The 18,744-nt window shown below is 47.6% G+C and overlaps 1 protein-coding gene across 16 annotated transcripts in view; it reads left to right on the forward strand.

Moving 5' to 3' along the window:
* The window catches only part of Ccr6 (chemokine (C-C motif) receptor 6), a 22,479-nt gene continuing 3,735 nt past the window's right edge, over positions 1-18,744 (forward strand). For 2 of the 16 annotated variants that reach the window (NM_001190334.1, NM_001190336.1), the window contains exons 1-2: positions 7,767-7,820; positions 9,068-9,158. Coding sequence is in view for 1 of the 16 variants with exons in the window: in NM_001190338.1 (NP_001177267.1) it covers positions 9,038-9,158 (121 nt within the window). In the remaining 15 variants the exon portion in view is untranslated. The other 14 variants (NM_001190335.1, NM_001190337.1, NM_009835.4 and 11 more) reach the window with 13 other exon arrangements.

Genomic DNA, 18,744 nt, shown 5'->3' on the forward strand with positions numbered 1-18,744 from the left:
CCTCCAGTTTGCAGCGCTGAAAACAGAACACTTGTGGTAAGGTATCTACCCCAGGAGGGTGAAGAACAAGCCACACACTGCTTTGGGGAGCCCAGCTTGGAGCAGAATAGCAAGAACAGACACGGTGCTAGTAACCTGCAGTTCGAAGTCATCACTTTCAGTCCCCTGTGACCAGGGCCAGGGTCTCCACACCTGTGAGAGGAAGCAAAGATCTAAGGAATCTGAAATTTGAGAGAGAAACTGCAGCTGCCAGTTTGTGGGTTGGAACATTATTGGTAAGTTTTGTTTCAGCTTGGACTTTGGGAAAACACTAGGTTTCTGCTGTTGTAAATGGCAGGCTTTAAAAGAAGAATAATATTGCCGTGGTCACATCACCAAGTCCTGGGTGCTTAGAGACTTGGGTTCCTTCAATCCCGTTTAGATGAAAGCCAGGTGCTCACTTTGGTAGTCTTTTGAGTGCCGTGAGTATTTTATTCTATGGGACTTAGAACATCAACTGTTGCTCCAACTATGTCTAGGGTTGGAAAGGAGTCATGCCCTTGGGTGCTGCAGGAAAGAAGTCTGAGTCTCCTGAGTTTTTCAGGTGTTAGGGTCTCTGCCCTTTCTACTCCATAAGGAGATAGAATATGATGTATTTTTGTTTGGTTATATTTTTAGACAAGGTCTCATATATCCCAGGCTGGCCTTGACCTTGCAATTAGCCAAGGATAAGCCTGATCCTCTGCTACCATCTCCTGAATGCTGAGATTACTGGCATGTACCACTGTACCAGGTTTTCTGAGCTGCTGGGAACTGAACCTAGTCTTCCATGTACACCATGCAAGAGCTTGCCTTGCCTCTCCCTCCCTCTCCTTCCTTCCTTCCTTCCTTTCCTCCTCCTCCTCTTCCTCCTCCTCCTCCTTCTCCTCCTTCTTCTTCTCCTTCTCCTCCTCCTCCTCCTCCTCCTCCTCCTCCTCCTTCTTCTTCTTCTTCTCCTTCTTCTCCTTCTTCTCCTTCTTCTTCTCTCCCTTTCTTTCTTTCTTTCTTTCTTTCTTTCTTCCTTCACTTTTCAAGACAGGGTTTCTTTGTGTAGCTCTCTGCCTCTGCCTCTGCCTCTGCCTCTGCCTCTGCCTCTGCCTCTGCCTCTGCCTCTGCCTCTGCCTCTGCCTCTGCCTCTGCCTCTGCCTCTGCCTCTGCCTCTGCCTCTGCCTCTGTCTCCCAAGTGCTGGAATTAAAGGCATGCACCACCACCACCTGACCTGAATTCAGTTTTTAATCATCCACTACTGAGCTCTGAATGACTTACTGAGAGCTTGCTATATTGCCTTCAGGCTGGGTGCTTCTCTCAGGGGAGATGCTCAGGTGTGCCTAGGCACAGTTATGATAAATGAGCCTGTCTGATTTCTCAGCCTAGAACTTCTAGAAGCAAAGAGTTTGTGGGAATGCCAGCCAATGAGGCAAGATAGACCTTGAGTTACTGGCAAAGGCTGACAGAAACCGCTAACACAGGCACGCCTAGAACACAACACCTAAGTCATCACAGGCAGCCCTCCTCTAAGGCAGTCAGCATTTGACAAAGAGGCACGGAACCATTTGCAATTCGAGAGACCCCTCTGGAGAAGCACTGTCTGTAATAAGGACAGGAAGTGCAGATTCTACAAACCCAAACTCTGGTGCCCTTGTTACTCAGGGCTGTCCTGGGAGCAGGGTGAGTCACAGGATGGTCCCCTAAAGTGGATGAAGCTCAGCAGAGGGCATGGACCCAGAGAGGAGGAAAGGGTTGAGGCAGAGGGACAAGGTCAGGACAGAGAAGGAGCCTCTGCCTTGTGCTGAGAGAGAAAGCAGCGGGTGATCCCAGAGCCCACCAAGTAGAATGCACAAATCTACCCAACACTTCTGCGAAATTCTCAGGAGAACTCAGGATGGCGTGACTGGTCGGAAGACATTCTTCCGATAACATCAATGTCCAAGTGAAAGTGACAAACTTGCGGGTTTCTCGGTGCTCTGGGTTATTGAGTGTCATTTAAAGATGCTGTTGTGCTTTGACTAGGACAGCATCGGACGTCCACGCTTTCCCCTGCTGCACTAAGTGCCTTGGGCTTCCTGAGTCCTGGCTTCTATCTAATAATATCTTCTAAGCCAGTTCCAGAAAGAGGAAATGAGCAGAAAAAGAGGCCATAGCCAAAATAGATACAGCAGGCCCCTGCCGTCAGCCTGGGTGCTTCTCCCAGGGGAGACGCTCAGGTGTGTCTTCATATATACTGACTATTTTAGGCACAGTTCTGATAAATAGGGCTGTCTGCTTTCTCAGCCTGGAACTTCTAGAAGCAAAGCGTCCGTGGGAATGCCAATCAATGAGGCAAGATAGACCTTGAGTTACTGGCAAAGGCTGACAGAAACCGCTAACACAGGCACGCCAACTCCATACACTCCCACGGCCACGGAGTCAGACTCACAGTCCTGTGAGCTTCAAGCTTCTTCATTTGCTGCAAAGAGGATGCTCACCTGTCCTCAGCAGAGACTATGAGCAAAGGCCAAGGAAGGCAAGACAAAGCTAGAAGAAACTGCATCGGGTGTCATGTTACAGCATGGCTTTCCCTCGTGGGGTTTCACGGTCAGTGTGTAAGATGCTCACATGGGTAACTGTCACTGACAGTGAGGTAGGACTAGATGTCTTCAGGTCCCAGCAGTCATCTCTGCTGTTGCTGAATATAATACAGCAAGTTTCCAGTGAGTCTTTCAGAGCTCAGTGGTTGATGGTAAGAAACTGAATTCAGGCCAACAGGGGTGGTGGTGCACGCCTTTAATCTAAGCACTGGGGAAGCAGAGGCAGTGCGAGCTCCAGGACAGACAGAGCTACACAAACCCTGTCTTGAAAAACCAAGAAAGAAAGGGAAGGACGGAAAGAATGAAAAGAAGGAGGGAGGCAGGGAAGGGAGAGGGAGAGATTGCATTCACAATCTAAGGAAGGGCTGAGCATAGGCACTGGGTTCTGTCCCCAGAACTGCACAAAACTGGATTTGGTAACAGGCACCTGTGATCCGAGCACTGCCGAGGTGGAGGCCAAAGCTTCTGAAGAAGGTCACCCTCAGTCACACAGGCAGCTGGAGATCAGCCTAGACCACGAGAGACCCTGTCTCAAAGGAAACAAAATGTAACACTTTCCCGCAGAGGAATGAATCTGGCCAGCCACACGTTGACTCTTACTTGTTAAAATGTTTCTATTTGACAAGGCGTAAAAACCCTACGGGTGACAAGCCGAGAGGGAAAACCAAGAAGAAAGGCAGGTGAAAGAAGAGGTTTATATCTCAAAAACCAAGGAGAAATTTAGGGGTGGCGTTCCAAGACGTTCATGGGTAGGACAGAATAGCCAGCCAGGACCAGGCAGACTCACCACAGCAAAGAGCTGCACTGCTAAAAACGGCTTCCCACAGCGCTGGGGACAAGGGAACCTAGTATTTAGTGTGGGTTACCCCTGTGGCTTCTTCTGTATTTCCTTCCAGCTTGTTCCTTCCTTGGGGCTCAGAAACAGGCCTCACGTTTGCTCTGCGCCCCACACCTGACTCTGAGGCCCTAGGCCAGGAGCTCTGTCTTCAGGAGTTAGTAGGGCATTTGATAACTGTGACCTTGTGCTTAAGTGGGCCTGCCACCTAGCCCAACAGGGCTAGAGGGAGTAAGGGTGGAAGAGCAGGCATGGGCGGTTCCTGCCTCTCTCTGGGCCTTCTAGCTCTGCATGTGTACATTTTGGTGCCATCACCATAGAAATGCATCCCATCACCATAGAAATGCATCCCATCACCATAGAAATGCATCCCATCACCATAGAAATGCATCCCATCACCATAGAAATGCATCCTGGGGGCACATCCGGGTAGCTAGCCCTCCCTGGTGGAAAATTCTCAGCCCACAAGGTCTGTGGTGTTTGGGAGCTGCCAGGGCAGCTGCTGTTACATTTTTGCCTTGGGATACTGAAGTGGAGGAGACCCATCTCTGTAAGTCAGTGTGGACCTTTCCGGCAAGAAAAACGGAGTTGAAGGCCCTAAATCTGGGCCAGTGAGCCCTGCAGTAAACCAGTGGGGTCCCAGGCCGTTTGCTCGGCTAACTTTCCTATGTGGTGAACACGGGTGGTCTCGTACTGTCTCTAGCAGTGGGTGTCGGTGACTACAAACTTAGGCATTTCACCGTTCTGATGCCAGCTCACTGTGTGACTGACAAGTCTCATCCAGGGACACCCAGGAAGTAAAGGTGTAAGACACCAAGCTGCTCTTAAGTGCCTAGACACTATCAGCATAGTCCTCTGCGCTTATGCCTGGCCTGGCGGCTGTCCTTCTGGGTGTGGCTTATCAGTTTCGACATTTATTTATATGCTTCAATAAGAATCAAGCTGTATGCTTGACCCTACAGCCAGTGTAGTTTCATTTCAGGACCTCAGTGTTTTCAAAGGCTACATGATCAAATCAAAATGTCCTATTCAATAAAGAGCAAGCAACTATTGGTTTGATGGAGATCATACTTGGGAAACAATAACCAGATAGGACCCACCCGGAGCAGGACATCAGCCACAAGCACGGTGTTTCTCTCGGTTTTTAGAACAGCCCCACAGAAGGGAAGCTGTCAAAGGTATTCAGAAGAAAGGATGCTAAACTTCCTGCCTACACTGGTACCACAGCCCAGCCCCTCCCCCACAGTTAGCCCCTCCCCCACAGCTGGCCTCCAGCACTTTAATTTTCAGGTCTATTTACCTTCCCTCGGAACACAGGTCCACAGGGCCTTCCTCTCCAGCTATTGAGTGGATGACAGTTAGCAGGAGAAAGGGGTACCCTCCACTTCTGGGTGTCAGGTGATGTGCCTTTTCCCATCTGAAGGCACTGGCCCATGCTTTCCCATGGTACAATGGGGGAACTGGATCGTTCTCCACATACAGGACAGTTGCACTCATCTGTGGTCACCTTGTATGGAGTCTGACTTCCTGGTATCCCTCACTCCTCCCCTGAGTGTATCCTCACCTGCAGAGGAGCAGAGGGCCTGAATCCCAGCCCTCAACACCAACATCTCTGTGAGGCCTCAGGGACCCCCTTCCCAGCTAGGTTTTACCACTGAGCTTTACATAGCCCAGGAAATCCCAGGAAAACCAGAGGGTGTTAGCCACTCTGAGGCCAGCTTCCAGAAAGATAGCCTGAAGGGCAGGTGGTCAGGAAGAGCTGAGCCATTTCTTACTGGTTAACGGTTGAGTCCTATTGGATGAGAGATGGCCATCAGGGTAAGATAGTAAGTCCTTTAGCTGTCCCCATGGACTCTATGTGTTCATTCTCCAAGGTCTCTTCAGCTCCTCCCCCCACTGTCTTTGCATCACCCTCCCCCCACTGTCTCTTCATCACCCTCCCCCCACTGTCTCTGCATCACCCTCCCCAACTGTCTCTGCATTGCCCTCCCCATGGTCTCTTTGTCTTTGTCCCCTGCAGTCTCCTCTAGAGTCTGTGTGCCCCAGTCCCCCATGGTCTCATAAGCTCTGCATCTCTGTTCCCGGTGTCTCTGTGTCTTTATTTTTCTGGGCAGTGTCTACATCCCCATCCCCTGCAGCTGTGACTGAAGCCAGAGGGGGATTGGGAGACCTTATGAAAAGTGAGAGACCGTGCAAAGCGTGAGAGGTGGTGTGGCAGCATGACACTGAAGAGTGACTGTGCTGTGCGAATCTTTTGTGCTCACTGCCGTCTTAAGTTACTCTCCTGTTGGAGTCTTCGCTGCCGTCGGCATCTTTGGCGTTCATTGCCTCCCTGAAGTAGAGCCTCCTCCCGCACACTCAGACCGAGAGGTGGTTCTCAGGCTGCTGGGCCTGGGCTGTTAGACACACAGTTGCTTTGCCTGAGAAACTCCACGTCACAGATGTCCCTTTAATGGCTTTTCCTCCTGCCTTCCCCAGTCTCCCGCACTGGGTTTTAAGAAGCCTGGACTTCTGAATAGTACTTTGGTGTCTCTCTCTCTCTCTCTCTCTCTCTCTCTCTCTCTCTCTCTCTCTCTCTCTCCCCTCTCTTCCTGTAGCCCCTCATGGGACTCAGTCATAACTTCAAAGCTGTGTCAAGTAAGATGTCAGGCTTACTTTGCCCATGCAGAGGCCGACGTAAGACACTACCAATGTCTTTGGGAGCCTAGTGTGTCAGGAGTGCCCAAGACTCTGCTGGCCCACAGTCCTTGATTTCCTCCACCCGAAACCTTAGGTGACACTCAAGTCCTCTCCTGCCTAGTGACCTGTCAGTCCACCCAGCGGTCTCTGGACTTTGCTCCAAATGAAACTTTCACGTTGACGGCATCCCGTTCAGACTGGAAAGTTGTACTATGAATTGTACTGCCGACTTACTTTCAGTGTACCATAGAGTAGCCCCGCAGAGGGGCTGTGACATTTCACATTTGTGAGTGAAGCTTGGCTTGGGGAATTCCCAGATAAAAACAAACGCACTCAGGGCAATGTACAGTGTGGATTTTTCTTTGAGATGTGGAAGAACTACTGAGCTAGAGAATACACAAGGCACCGCTTGAGAGACCACGGCTCCGTACCATCTACAGAGGCCAGGGAACAGTGGCCATTTGAACGGAAGCCATCTGGTGTGGACTGAGAGCCCTGGAAAGCTGGGTAAAGGTGGGGGAAGTAGGAGCTGTGGGGGTGGGGAGCAGTGTTCTGTGGTTCACTTTACCCTCTTGGGTGGAGAAGGGAGGTCAGAAAAGTCCCCGTTTTCAGAGAAAGATGTGGCTTCATAGTAGTTGTCCCACATTACTTTAGCCCAAAATGCAGGATTTCTGTTTGGTCCTTAACAAAGTTAAATCTGTTTTATTGGATTTTATTTCTTTCAGGTATGTCTTTTTTTGGGGGGGGGTTCTAGAAGAGATTTACTTTCTAGCTGGGTGCAGTTTTTAAAAAAGTTCAACCAGGTGTAGGGTTCACACCTTTGATCCTAGCACTCAGGAGGCAGAGGCAGGCAGATCTCTGCTCTCCACAAGGAATTCCAAGACAGTCGGGGCTACATAGTGAGATCCTGTCTCGTCTTCATGACAAATGAGGTCGTGAAAAGAGTCTGGAGGACTTGGGGGTGGGGGAGGGGGGAGACAGACCAGGCATACATATCCCCAAAGCATCCTAGGAGCCTGGCTTCTTCCTTGTGCAGCCAGTGAATTCCCTAGGGGGCACTCCTATCAGCTTCTACTCCAGAAGGGAGCAGATGCCCCAGAGATGCTGGAGCAGAGCGAAGAATGAGGCCAGGAGGGAAGGGTTTTCAGCTTTTTTCCCTAGGGGGAGGAGTGGTGTGTGATAGTTCTAGTTGAAAGGATACGGGTACAGCACATGATTCCCACAGGCAATAGGCTCAGGCCACTTGGAATACTATTCCCTGGCTCTGGCAGAGAACAGGGACAACTGTGGTCACAAGGTGTGCAGACCCCTCACCTCCCATGGAGAGCCAAGGGCAGGCAAGCAGAGCCAAGAAGTCTTCAATGGGAAGGCTTGTCAGTGTAGGTAATGAGCAGGACTCTGGGTGGACAAAGATGCCCATTGTGACAGCCAGTTCCTTGGAGAAACTGAGCAGGGCAGGTTCTAGTTTTCCTCTCACATTCAAGGTCGGGGACAAGCTGAGTTCAGGGTTCTGTAGTGCGGAAAGGTGTAAAGTGTATCCAGACTGAGCCAGTCCGGGCCCTGGGTTGCGAGGCCACATGGTCAGCACCTCTAGGAAGTGAGAGTGGGGGTCTGTCAGCCCTGCTCGCTGAAACTGACCGCTGTGTCTCCCCTGTGCTGTGTTTAGCATTTCCTGGGACTTGCTTCCTGGCCACCGAGGTGTGAACAACTTCACAGTTCTGTGAGTCTATGCTTCTCTCGTATTTAAACTACTGGAGACATGAAGAAAAATCTCTTTACCCTATGGAGCTGGAGAGATAGCTCAGCGGTTAAGAGCACTTGTTCTTGCAGAGGACCCCTGGGTTTCGGTCCCCGGTGCCCACATGGCAGTTCGCATCCGTCCATACCTTGACTTGCAGGGGGTCTTCAGATGCGCTCTTCTAACCTCTAAGAGCACCAGATGCACATGCGGTACATAGACACGCAGACAAGGAGAGCACTCTCACACACAAAAATAAGCTTTTTAAAAGGAGGGCTATGTGACTCAAAGGTGGCTGTATCCTGGGACCTCCCCTGTGGCACTGATGGCCTTGTAGCTCCCAGCCTGGAGTCTCCTCCCTTCAGCCATTGTCACTGTGCACATAACCTTGGAGAGGGCCCCTACGGATCTTGTAAATTTCAGGAGTCTCCTTGACTGTAAACTCTGTTTACTTTTTGAATCCAGGAGGGAGTGTCTCAATTCAGAGGAGCTAGCTACACAGCAAACACTTACATCTGAAAGTGAGTTTCCTAAGTGGATCCTCACCTCTTGCTTCTCAAGATCTGGCGAAGGACAGGGCAGTCATGGGAACTCTCACCAGGCATTTCCTGGATCCTTATTTTCAATCTCACTGCATGGAAATGGAAGCTAGCATCACTAAAGACTGTTTCTCCATCTCTGTCCTGTGCAAACCGCTCATTCTCTCCAGTGCTTGAGGTGGGGACCACTACTATGGGAGCTGGCTGCAGTTTGGGGCAGCATCTTGCTTGTGGCTGTAGGACTGCTGGGGCACAGCAGGGCACAAGACAGGCTCTAAAACCTGTCTTCAACCTCTCTGAACCCTGCAAATGCTGACACTGCCTCCAGGAATCTCCAGCATCCTCAGTCCCAGGAGACTTTGATATGGACCCACCCCAACACCTCATGTAGAAAACAGCACAAAGGCTCTCTTCCTTGAGAAACCACAAAACCAAATTCTTCTCTCCTCTTTTTTTGCACTGGTTTGACTCCAAGTCAGGTGATGGTGATGATGGTGGTGGTGATAGTGATGGTGATGGTATTTAATAATTCCTTTTCAACTTACAGGCTGTACATGGTTAACCATTTGCATCCAGGCAGATAGGTGTTGCTTTTAAATAGGAAGTGGTGAGTTGGTGACTTTTTTCTGGCAATTCTAGCATCTCACTACCCGTCTCTCAATGAGCACTGCTGGTTGTGTCTGTCAACAGAATAGTCCTCACATTCTTAGGACTGGAGCCTGGATAACCACTGAGGCAGGAGTACCTGGCCAGTCTACTTTGGAGCTCAGCATTTTCTGGGGTGAGCATGCATCCTTTCCCAATGTTTTTTGCAGACATGTCTTAGCTTCTCGGACATTCTCACCTATGGAAAGGACACTTTCCTATGGGACGTGGGCACACCAAGCTTCCACATAGTAGGTCCCTATGGTTATGTTACGTGGTTTTAAGAGAAGAGCATGTTCTCCAGAAACTGGCTCTTTCTCTATGGCTTGCTGAGAAGTTTATTCTCACTGCCTCACATCGGAGCTTTGGTGATGCTGATTTCTTTAGGAAGTATCTGAGAGACATCAGTCTGGAGAGGAAGGGTGTGTGTGTGTGTGTGTGTGTGTGTGTGTGTGTGTGTTATGTGATGTGTATGGGTGTGGGGTGTGTGTGTGTGTGTGTGTGTGTGTGTGGTGTGCATGTATGGTTTGTATATGGTGTGTGTGTGTGTGGTGTGTGGGTATGTATATTTGGTGTGTGTATGTTTATGTGTATGTGGTGTGTGGTGTGTGTGTGGTGCATGCATGTGTGTGAGTGTATGTGTGTCTGTGTGTTACTAGGAATGGAATCTAGGGTACTGTGCATGCCAGACATGTACTCTGCCAGTGAGCTATATTCCTAGATGTATTTTTACTTTACTTTGAGACAGGGTCTCACTAGGGTGTATAGCCTTATGGCCCAGGCTATTCTCCTGCCTCACCCTCCCAAGGACCTGGGATCACAGCAAAGGCCCACCAGGCCCAGCTTATTGTTTTTGTCCTGCTGGGAGGGAAGCATAGACCTCAGGGATGTTAGAGGATGGCCCTACCCTAGCTGCATATTGTCCTAGCAATGTAATGTTTTCCTTAAGACCTGTTATCTAGTTTTTGTTCTGTGTATATGCAGGCATGGACATGAACGCATTAGTGTAATGTCCATAGAAGCCAAAGGCATGGGATCCCACAGGGGCTGGAACTGCAGGTCGTCAGGATCTGCCCAAGCTGTGCTGGGAATGGAGCTCTACTCCTCTGCAAGAGCAGTGCTTGCTCTTAGTAATGAAGTCATCTCTCTAGAGCCCTACAAATACAATTCTTTGTTTAACTCAGTGCACAGAGAGATTAGAAACCAAACCCTAGGACAAAGAGGCAGTAGGAGCTTTACGAAGCGCTCGGCTGTGCATGGGACATTGTGGAGACCAGCATTTCATAAAGGAAATATTAGCTGTGCTTAGAGCACCAACCTGTTCTCCCAGAATTCAGGAGATAAAAGCAAAGGATTGTGGGTCCAACTCCACCCTGGGTTAAACTTTGCCTCAAAAGACAAGGCAAACAAATATACAGTCTAAAAGTAGGTTGCCAGACAAGACAGCAAATCACTGGAAAATACCTTCTGGGTTCCTCCTGACCAGCTAGAAAGCAGAAGGAAGTAGTGTAGAGTTTCAGCTGCACTGAGGTGGGCAGAGCAGAGCAGAGCAGAGAAGCCAGCATGCCTGTGATTTCAGTGAACTTTTAACATACACACCAAACACCCAGCATTGTAGTAAGAAAGCTTATGATGGAAGGAAGGTCTTGTAGGAACTGCATGGCAAAGTGACCCAGGTGGTGGGTGACAGGGTGACGGGGGTGGGGGTGGGGGTTAAACAGTTAATAGTCTCAGATGGGCTGTGACCTATCTGCTGGGACACTACCATGCTGCCTGTCTGAAGGAACTCCTTAAGGTTGCAGGAGCAACAGATGGAAAGCACTGATCTCTACACCCCACATATGCCTGGAACTTGAATTACAGCCTGCACTCAGCTGAACACACACACACACACACACACACACACACACACCTTGGCTATGTATACTCCTCTGCACACTTCTGCATAGGTACTCATTCATACATACCTAGGGCAGTATATTACATACATGCATATACACATATGCACACACATGCACCTATCCATACATACCATTAGAAATGCTCATGTATAGACAACACATATAGGTCTGTAGACACATGCATGTAGATTTGTGCATGCATACACAAGTATCCATGCCTACATACCTATACATGTGAACATCAATGCAGCTACATATATGCACATGTACACATAAACAGACATGTGCACACATATAGATCTGGGCACATGCATAAACATACTCCCTCCATACCCCTCTTTCTATCCTTCCCTCTCCCCCTTTCCTCTTCTTCCTCCTCTTTCTGGGCTGCCAGATGGTCTCTGTCCCGTCTCCAAGCCAGCCATAACCATTCTTTCAGGATTCTCATCCATTCTCTGGTACCATCTGAGGTTCTAACTGCCCTGAGAGTGGGATGCATGGCACCTTTAGAAACAGTTTCTTGGCACAGAATCCATAATGAAAACGGCTCTAGGGAACCATATTACAGCACATTAGAGATTAGTTTTAGACTGTGCTGAAAGTATTACTAGTATTGAATTTCCCCTTGAGTATCGAGGGGAAATTTTTCTATGAGATTAAGAGAGTTGCCTCTGAAGTGTTAGAACCTGGAAGCAGAAGCAGGGTTGGTCCAGACCGTAAGCACGAACTCCACTTTGGCTCCCTGACACTGCTCCTTTCATTGGAAAGTGGAAGAGGTGGGCCTATGTGGTTTCAAACCTTAAATGTGAAAGCCATGAGCTAACCTAATCATTTGGGCACTGGAATGAGAGAGAGAAGGCAGAGAGAAGAAAGAGGGAGGGGAAAGAGAGAGCAGAGATGAGAGAGGGTGAACAGAGAGAGAGAGAGAGAAAGAGAGACAGAGAGAGACAGAGAGAGGAGAAGGTGCCTCTGAAGGAGCTGAAAAGCCATGCGAATCCGTGCTGTCCCCAAGGGCTGGTTTCTGATTCTAGGGTCAATCCATAAGAATCTGTTTAAGGCTAAGGCTGGGCTTAAACATCAACAAAAACAACGGAAAGCACACATAGACATGGAAGCTGAACAACGCTCTATCTACTCAATGATAACTTGGTCAAGGAAGATTAAAGGCTTTTTAGAGTTTAATGAAAATGAAGACACATCATACCAAAACTTATGGGATACAACAAAAGCAGTAGTAAGAGGAAAACTCATAGTTCTAAGTACCTTCAAAAAGAAATAAAAGAAAGCATACACTAGTAGCTTCACAGCACACCTGAAAGCTCTAGAACAAAAAGAAGCAAATTCACCCAAGAGGAATAGACGGCAGGAAATAATCAAACTCAGGGCTGAAATCAACAAAATAGAAACAAAAAAACTACACGAAGAATCAACAAAACCAGGAGCTGGTTCTTTGAGAAAATCAACAAGATAGATAAACCCTTAGCCAGACTAACCAGAAGGCATAGACACAGTATCCAAATTAATAAAATCAGTAATGAAAAGGGAGACATAACAATGAAATATATCTTAAAATAATTATTTTGTTTGTTGAATATTAACAGTTGAAAATATTAAAATCATGTTCTACAAACATCATGGAAATATTATTGATAATTTTTCTCACTGTGCTTGAAATTAGCATTTTTTAATGTTTAACTTCAAAGAGTTTATTTTTATTTTGAAAAATTTAAAACATATTTACTGATAAAATAATTTCTCCTAGAAACACTGATAATCTTTTTAAGTAAACTGATTGTTAGACAATGTACACAGATATATAATGCATTTTAAATCCTCTCTCACTATATCAGGTGGTATCATATAAGGGCTCTTGAATATATTTCTTAATGATTCACTTTTATATTATATACTCTTTTATTTATGCTTAACTCCCAAGAATATTTTCTACGTTTTGAAACATTTAGTATTCAACATTAGATATAGGATCCTCAGTTATGGATAGTGTTAAATATTCATTAATGATACCAGTAGGGTATGAAAGGATATGAATATAAAAGTTGAACAATTTTTTATGTATTATTTGATTCTCAAAATACTCGATATTATTAATATGTTTGATGTATAAGATGCATTTAAATAATAAAAAAAATTTAAGAAAAAAAAGAAGAAGCTAGTCAACACAGCTTGAGTCGAGGTTGATCTTTCCAGTTCTGAGAAACAGGTTCACTTGGGTGTAACAGGGGTCGGCAGGCCAAAGAGAGGAGGGAGGTCCCTGTGGCTTGTGAAGCTCTCCTTTCCGAATCCGGGGGAACAGCACTGCAGAGATGGTTAGCCACTGCAGTCCAGCACAGCATGGCCCAGGAACGGGCTCTGGGGAGCCCCTGTGCCTGCCTTTTTGAGGTCAGCATTTTCCAAAGACTCCTCCAGAGAACACTGACTCAAAAGGTCCCATAGGCAGGAAATTTGTTGGTAGTAAGGGGACAGAGACACAGCTTCCCGGTGTCACCCTCAGCAGCCTGAGGAGTGACTGTAATCTTCTAGGCACCTCGACAGATGCCAAATCAAGTTTTATGGGTTTGACACAGAAAAGAACTTCAGGCATAGCTAGTCTGAAGCAGATATGGAGATTTTATTAAAGTTATCTTAATATATACACAGGGGCTAGGGGGAAGAAAGGTACTTGGGGGTCCTGGGTGGAAGATCTTCTATGAATCACAGAGAGTAAGATAGCCAAGTGTGCGTGCTTAAGTGTCAGGGCATTAGCCATATGTGCCATTTGGTGGCCCTCAATGTATATCCTAAAATATTGCTAAGATACATCCTCCGACCTCTTCTTTTGGCATAGGAGGTTATGGGGTGACACTGAAGATGTCTTGGATGGAGTTATCATATGGAGTTAAGCCAGGAACAACTAGGGATGCACAGAGTTGAGCACACGTTCTTCTCGTGTGACTCTCTGGTGGAGATGCCTAGAAAACTAAGGCTTTGTAGCTTGACAGGGAGGAAACATGCATCCAGAGGACCCGCGGGCCTCACCTGACAGCAGGCTTTCCAGTAACCTTCAGGCACAAGTGGGCACTTAGCAAAGGAAGCCATCCTTTCCCAGAGCAGGGCCAACCCCCCCTTACTCTCACCCCGCACAGCTGACTAGGAATGAACATGGTTTCAGAGTAATGAAAGGTACCCTGTGTTATCCCCTGTCCTCACCAGATAGGAGATGCCCCTGGAACTACCTCCCGTCTCCAAGAACCCTTGCTCAGATCACCCATAAACCCCAGACACATATGCAATAAGAAGTCCAGGCTCATGGGGTACTCTGCATCTGTAGATAGGACTCCTGGGTCTCACAGGACCTTTAGCTATACTTCATGCTCATCACCTGCAGTGTCGGTTCTCTCAAGCTCCTGGTCCAAGAAGTCCAGCCCATCCCGTGTTCAACTTATCCACTCAAACTGGGGGCAGGGTCGGGGCTGTCACCATATCTCAAGAAGCCTGTGTTGCTATTGTTAAACTGCCTGAAATTGTTCCTGTCACTCATGTTGTCTCTAATCCTGGGCAGAGTCCTGCTTCATGGTGAAGCCGCCTCCTAAGCCTTGAGTTTTGAAGCTTTTGACAGCAGTCGAGCCTTCCCTGACATCTCACGGAGTAGGCAGCCTGAGAACCATCTTCTCTGAGTGTCTGTGGGATGATTTTAAAAAGCAGACAGAAGAAGACGCGATCTGAGAAATGTCCATGTTTTGAAGATATAATGAACTTCACCGAGACACACTGGTGATGAGGAAGAATCTTTGGGTGTTAAGCACTTTTATATTTTCCTGATACACACTGTCGGGCCATGCTGGCCACACTGGCCCCGAAGGGGGAAAAGGCCAACAAGGGGCAGTCAGAGTGTGGTGGACAGTGACACTTTACTCAAGGTGGCTGGCAGCAGGCAAGGTGCTGTGACTTCTAACGGTGCCCTCACTGAACCCCCAAGGTTTCTCTCCAAAAGATAACATGGGGCAGTTTTTTATAGATTCCTTTAAAATCAATCTGTTCTTTAGACTATTTCTATACATAGTTGTTTGAGAACTGCTGGCTTAGGAACATTTAAACACCAAAGACACCCATATCACAATGTATGTTATGTGTAGTTTGCATGTGGTAAGACCCCGTGAGTGGACATGTGTGAAACCTGAGAAACAACCCAGAAAGGTATCTTGCTGTAGGCAGCTTGGCTACGGTTGCTCGTAGGTTCACAGAAAGGCTCTGGACCTCCAGCCTTTCTCTTCTTGCTATCTTGACAGTCTATTTTGCTCTCAACTTTTCCATTTTATTTATTTATTTATTTATTTATTTATTTAATTTATTTATTTTTGGTTTTTTGAGACAGGGTGTGCAGCCCTGGCTCACTCCTGAAACTCACTCTGTATACGAGGCTGGCCTTGAACTCAGAAATCCACCTGCCTCTGACTCTCAAGTGCTGGGATTAAAGGCATGCACCACCACTGCCTGGCGCTCTCAACTTTTTAAAGGACAGAAAGAAACATTGAGTTAAGAATTCACCAACATCTTTATCATCAAACACAAATTCTCCTAACAGAAAACAGACAGGCTGCATCTCCAGGGAGCACAGCACTGCTCAGGCTGCATCTCCAGGGAGCACAGCACTGCTCAGGCTGCATCTCCAGGGAGCACAGCACTGCTCAGGCTGCATCTCCAGGGAGCACAGCACTGCTCAGGCTGCATCTCCAGGGAGCACAGCACTGCTCAGGCTGCATCTCCAGGGAGCACAGCACTGCTCAGGCTGCATCTCCAGGGAGCACAGCACTGCTCAGATTGGGTGGATTATGATCAGGACTCTCTACCTCTTGTGGTGGCCCAGATACCAATCTGCGACCAGTGCGATTTCCTAGCAACAACATGTGCCATTCTTGTGGTAACACTAGTGGCTTGACAGGCTGATTCATTTCCAGGTACTGTGAGTGTCTGCCATTCAAGTAAGCATGACAGTGACCTTCTCTCCGAGAGCTCTGATTGCCAATCTCACCGTGCTGAGATCAGCGTTCTGCAGAGTTCCAGGGTGCTGGCCCAGCACATCATAGCATTGTGCAGAGACAGGGGCAACTTACAAATCCTGGGTCTTTCGGACTTGGTTCGCCACTCTAATCAGTAAGAGTAAGTTAAGACACCCTCTCTTGAATATAATATGCATCCATATGATTGTCTGCCTCTGCTACTGATGCCCTTGGGCCTGGCCTGAGAACCAGCCACATACCCAGAACCTTCCAACCATGAGGAACTGCATGGCCATCGCTGGCCATTCCTTCAGCAGGAGCTGTCAGAAGCTGTACAGACCTGAACTACATTGTTTAAGGGGGTCGTGTTTGCCTGGTACCTTCCTGACTGCCAGGCTCACCATCTTACACTAGGTCAGTGCCTAGCCTCAGGAGACTTTTTTTTTGTTGTTGTTGTTTTTTGTTTTTTTTCGAGACAGGGTTTCTCTGTGTAGCCCTGGCTGTCCTGGAACTCACTTTGTAGACCAGGCTGACCTCAAACTCAGAAATCCGCCTGCCTCTGCCTCCCAAGTGTTGGGATTAAAGGCGTGTGCCACCATCTCCCGGCTTCAGGAGACTTTTTAAAGCTTCCATTCAAGTGGTTATACTTGAATTCAAAAACTGTGACTCATCATAGTGCAGATAAATATATGTCTTACATGGAGAATCTAGCTGGTATTGGTATACAGTGCGGTTGGCTGACCCTCGTAGTCTTTAATTCCAACCGTTTTCCCCACCAACACAATGTACATGGGGGAAAATCACCATGTCCCATCTCGGCTCAACCCCCTCCAGCTAAGGAGCCATCCTGACCACTCCCCTGCTTTGGTCTCACTAATGATACACAATGGTCCCCAACGCCCCTTGATCACCTCTGCACTACCCTGAACTGTCACACCTCCTACTGTGCTTTCCTCCACCTGTAGCCTCTTCCCCTCCCCAAATCTATACCAATCCCGCCCTTCAGGGCCACCTCAGTCCTACTGGCTCATGCACTTTCTGTAGCCGTCCTTTGATCTTCTCTATCACTACCTGTCAGTGGAAGGACATTTGTGTAAAAGAACATTTGGCAGTTTTCAAGGTAGCGTTACTGGGCATAATCACACACAGTTATTGAAGCCAACCATTCACAGGTTTTGACATACATGTAGCCACGCATCAACGATTCTGCTGTGTGGGAACACGAGGCACTCGGGATCCCCCTGGGCATTTACGTTCTTCCCAGTTTAGAGCTGTTTTAGAAGGACCTTCTCTAAAAATTCAAGTTAGTTAGAGTTTTTGCCTCTTGCCTGGGTGAATGCTAGCAGCCAGTTACTGGTTCACACAGCCAGTGCACAGCCAGTGTTACATGAGGCGCACACTCTTTGGTCTACATGCTCGTGTGACCTCCTGTTCCCCCACAGCCAGCCAGTACATCTGCAGCTGTCCCAGGTCTTTGCAGATACCCTGGCCTTCCCTGATCATCTTTGTGTTCATCCATTCACACATATGTCAGGTATGTGGTATGTCAGGGGGGTTGTGACTTAGCCTCCCCAACAATGGACAGTGGTCAACATCTTGTGTGCATATTGACCATCCCATATTTTCTCGAGTGTCTTTCAGGTGTGGACTAGTTGGGATTCTTCGTAAGGTCTGGATGTGACCAGATATTAGCTTGCAAATGTTATTTTCCAATTCAAATATTTTTTTCATTTCTATGTATTTTGCAAACAGCAGATTAAATACAAGTTATCATTATTACTTTACAGTATATGCTCTCCCCACTTTTTAAAATAATTCATATTTTATGTGCATTGATGTTTTGCCTGCATGTATGTCTGAGTGAGGGTGTCAGATCCCCTGGAACTGGGGTTACAGACAGTTGTGTGCTGTGGTGTGGATTCTGGGAATTGAACTGGGGTCCTCTGGAAGAGTAACCAGTGCTCTTAACCACTGAGCCATCTCTCCAGACCCTGTTTTTCACAATTTATGTAGGAAAATTCTTCTGTTCCTTGGGTTACCAAGGTTGTCTTATGTTTTCCTTTAAATGTTGTCTGTCTCTGATCTTGCATTTAGAGCTACAACCAGTTTGAGTTCATTTTTCTTGTGGTGGTGGGGGGGGGGTAAGGCACAGCTTTTTCACATAAAATCCAGCTGTATCAGTACCATTATTTCAAGACAGTTTTTCCACCATGGACTTTCCTTGGCACTTTGTTCAAAACTCAGCTATTTATATATGGCTCATTTCTGGGCTTTGTGTTGGTCCCATGGATGCTGGCTCTTGCCTTCTCCTTCATCAGCATCCCCTGACCTGACACTGAGGCATCCTGATTTTCACAAGGAGGCTGTGTGAATCCTCCAACTCTGTTTCCTCTCTTGAATTCATTGTAGAATGAGAATCAGTTAGCCAGCTGCTCTATGTAAAAACCCCCAGGGCTTTGACTTAGTTTGTGGTATGCTTACATAAACATTTGTGAAGAAATGTGTCTGTCCAATGCTAGACATCTCTCTCCTGAATACCTTCTCTCAGCTATTAAGATTTTTCAGCATATAAATCTTATTTACAAATGTGTTATGGTTCTTTTTAATCTCTCCCTCCACCCCTCCCCCTCTCTCCCTGTTCTCCCTCCCTCTCTCTACTGCCCTCCCTCCCCCTCTTTCCTCCTCTTGCCCTTTTCTTCTAGCCTCCCTCCCTTCTGCCCTCCTTCCCTCCCTTCCTCCCTCTCTCTTCTTCTTCCTCCTGTTTTCTCTCCCTTGCTCCCTTCTGCCTTCCTTCTTTCCACCCCCTGTTCTCCCTACCTCCTGC

Source organism: Mus musculus, chromosome 17 (genome assembly GCF_000001635.26).
Source record: "Mus musculus strain C57BL/6J chromosome 17, GRCm38.p6 C57BL/6J".
NCBI lineage: Eukaryota > Metazoa > Chordata > Mammalia > Rodentia > Muridae > Mus > Mus musculus.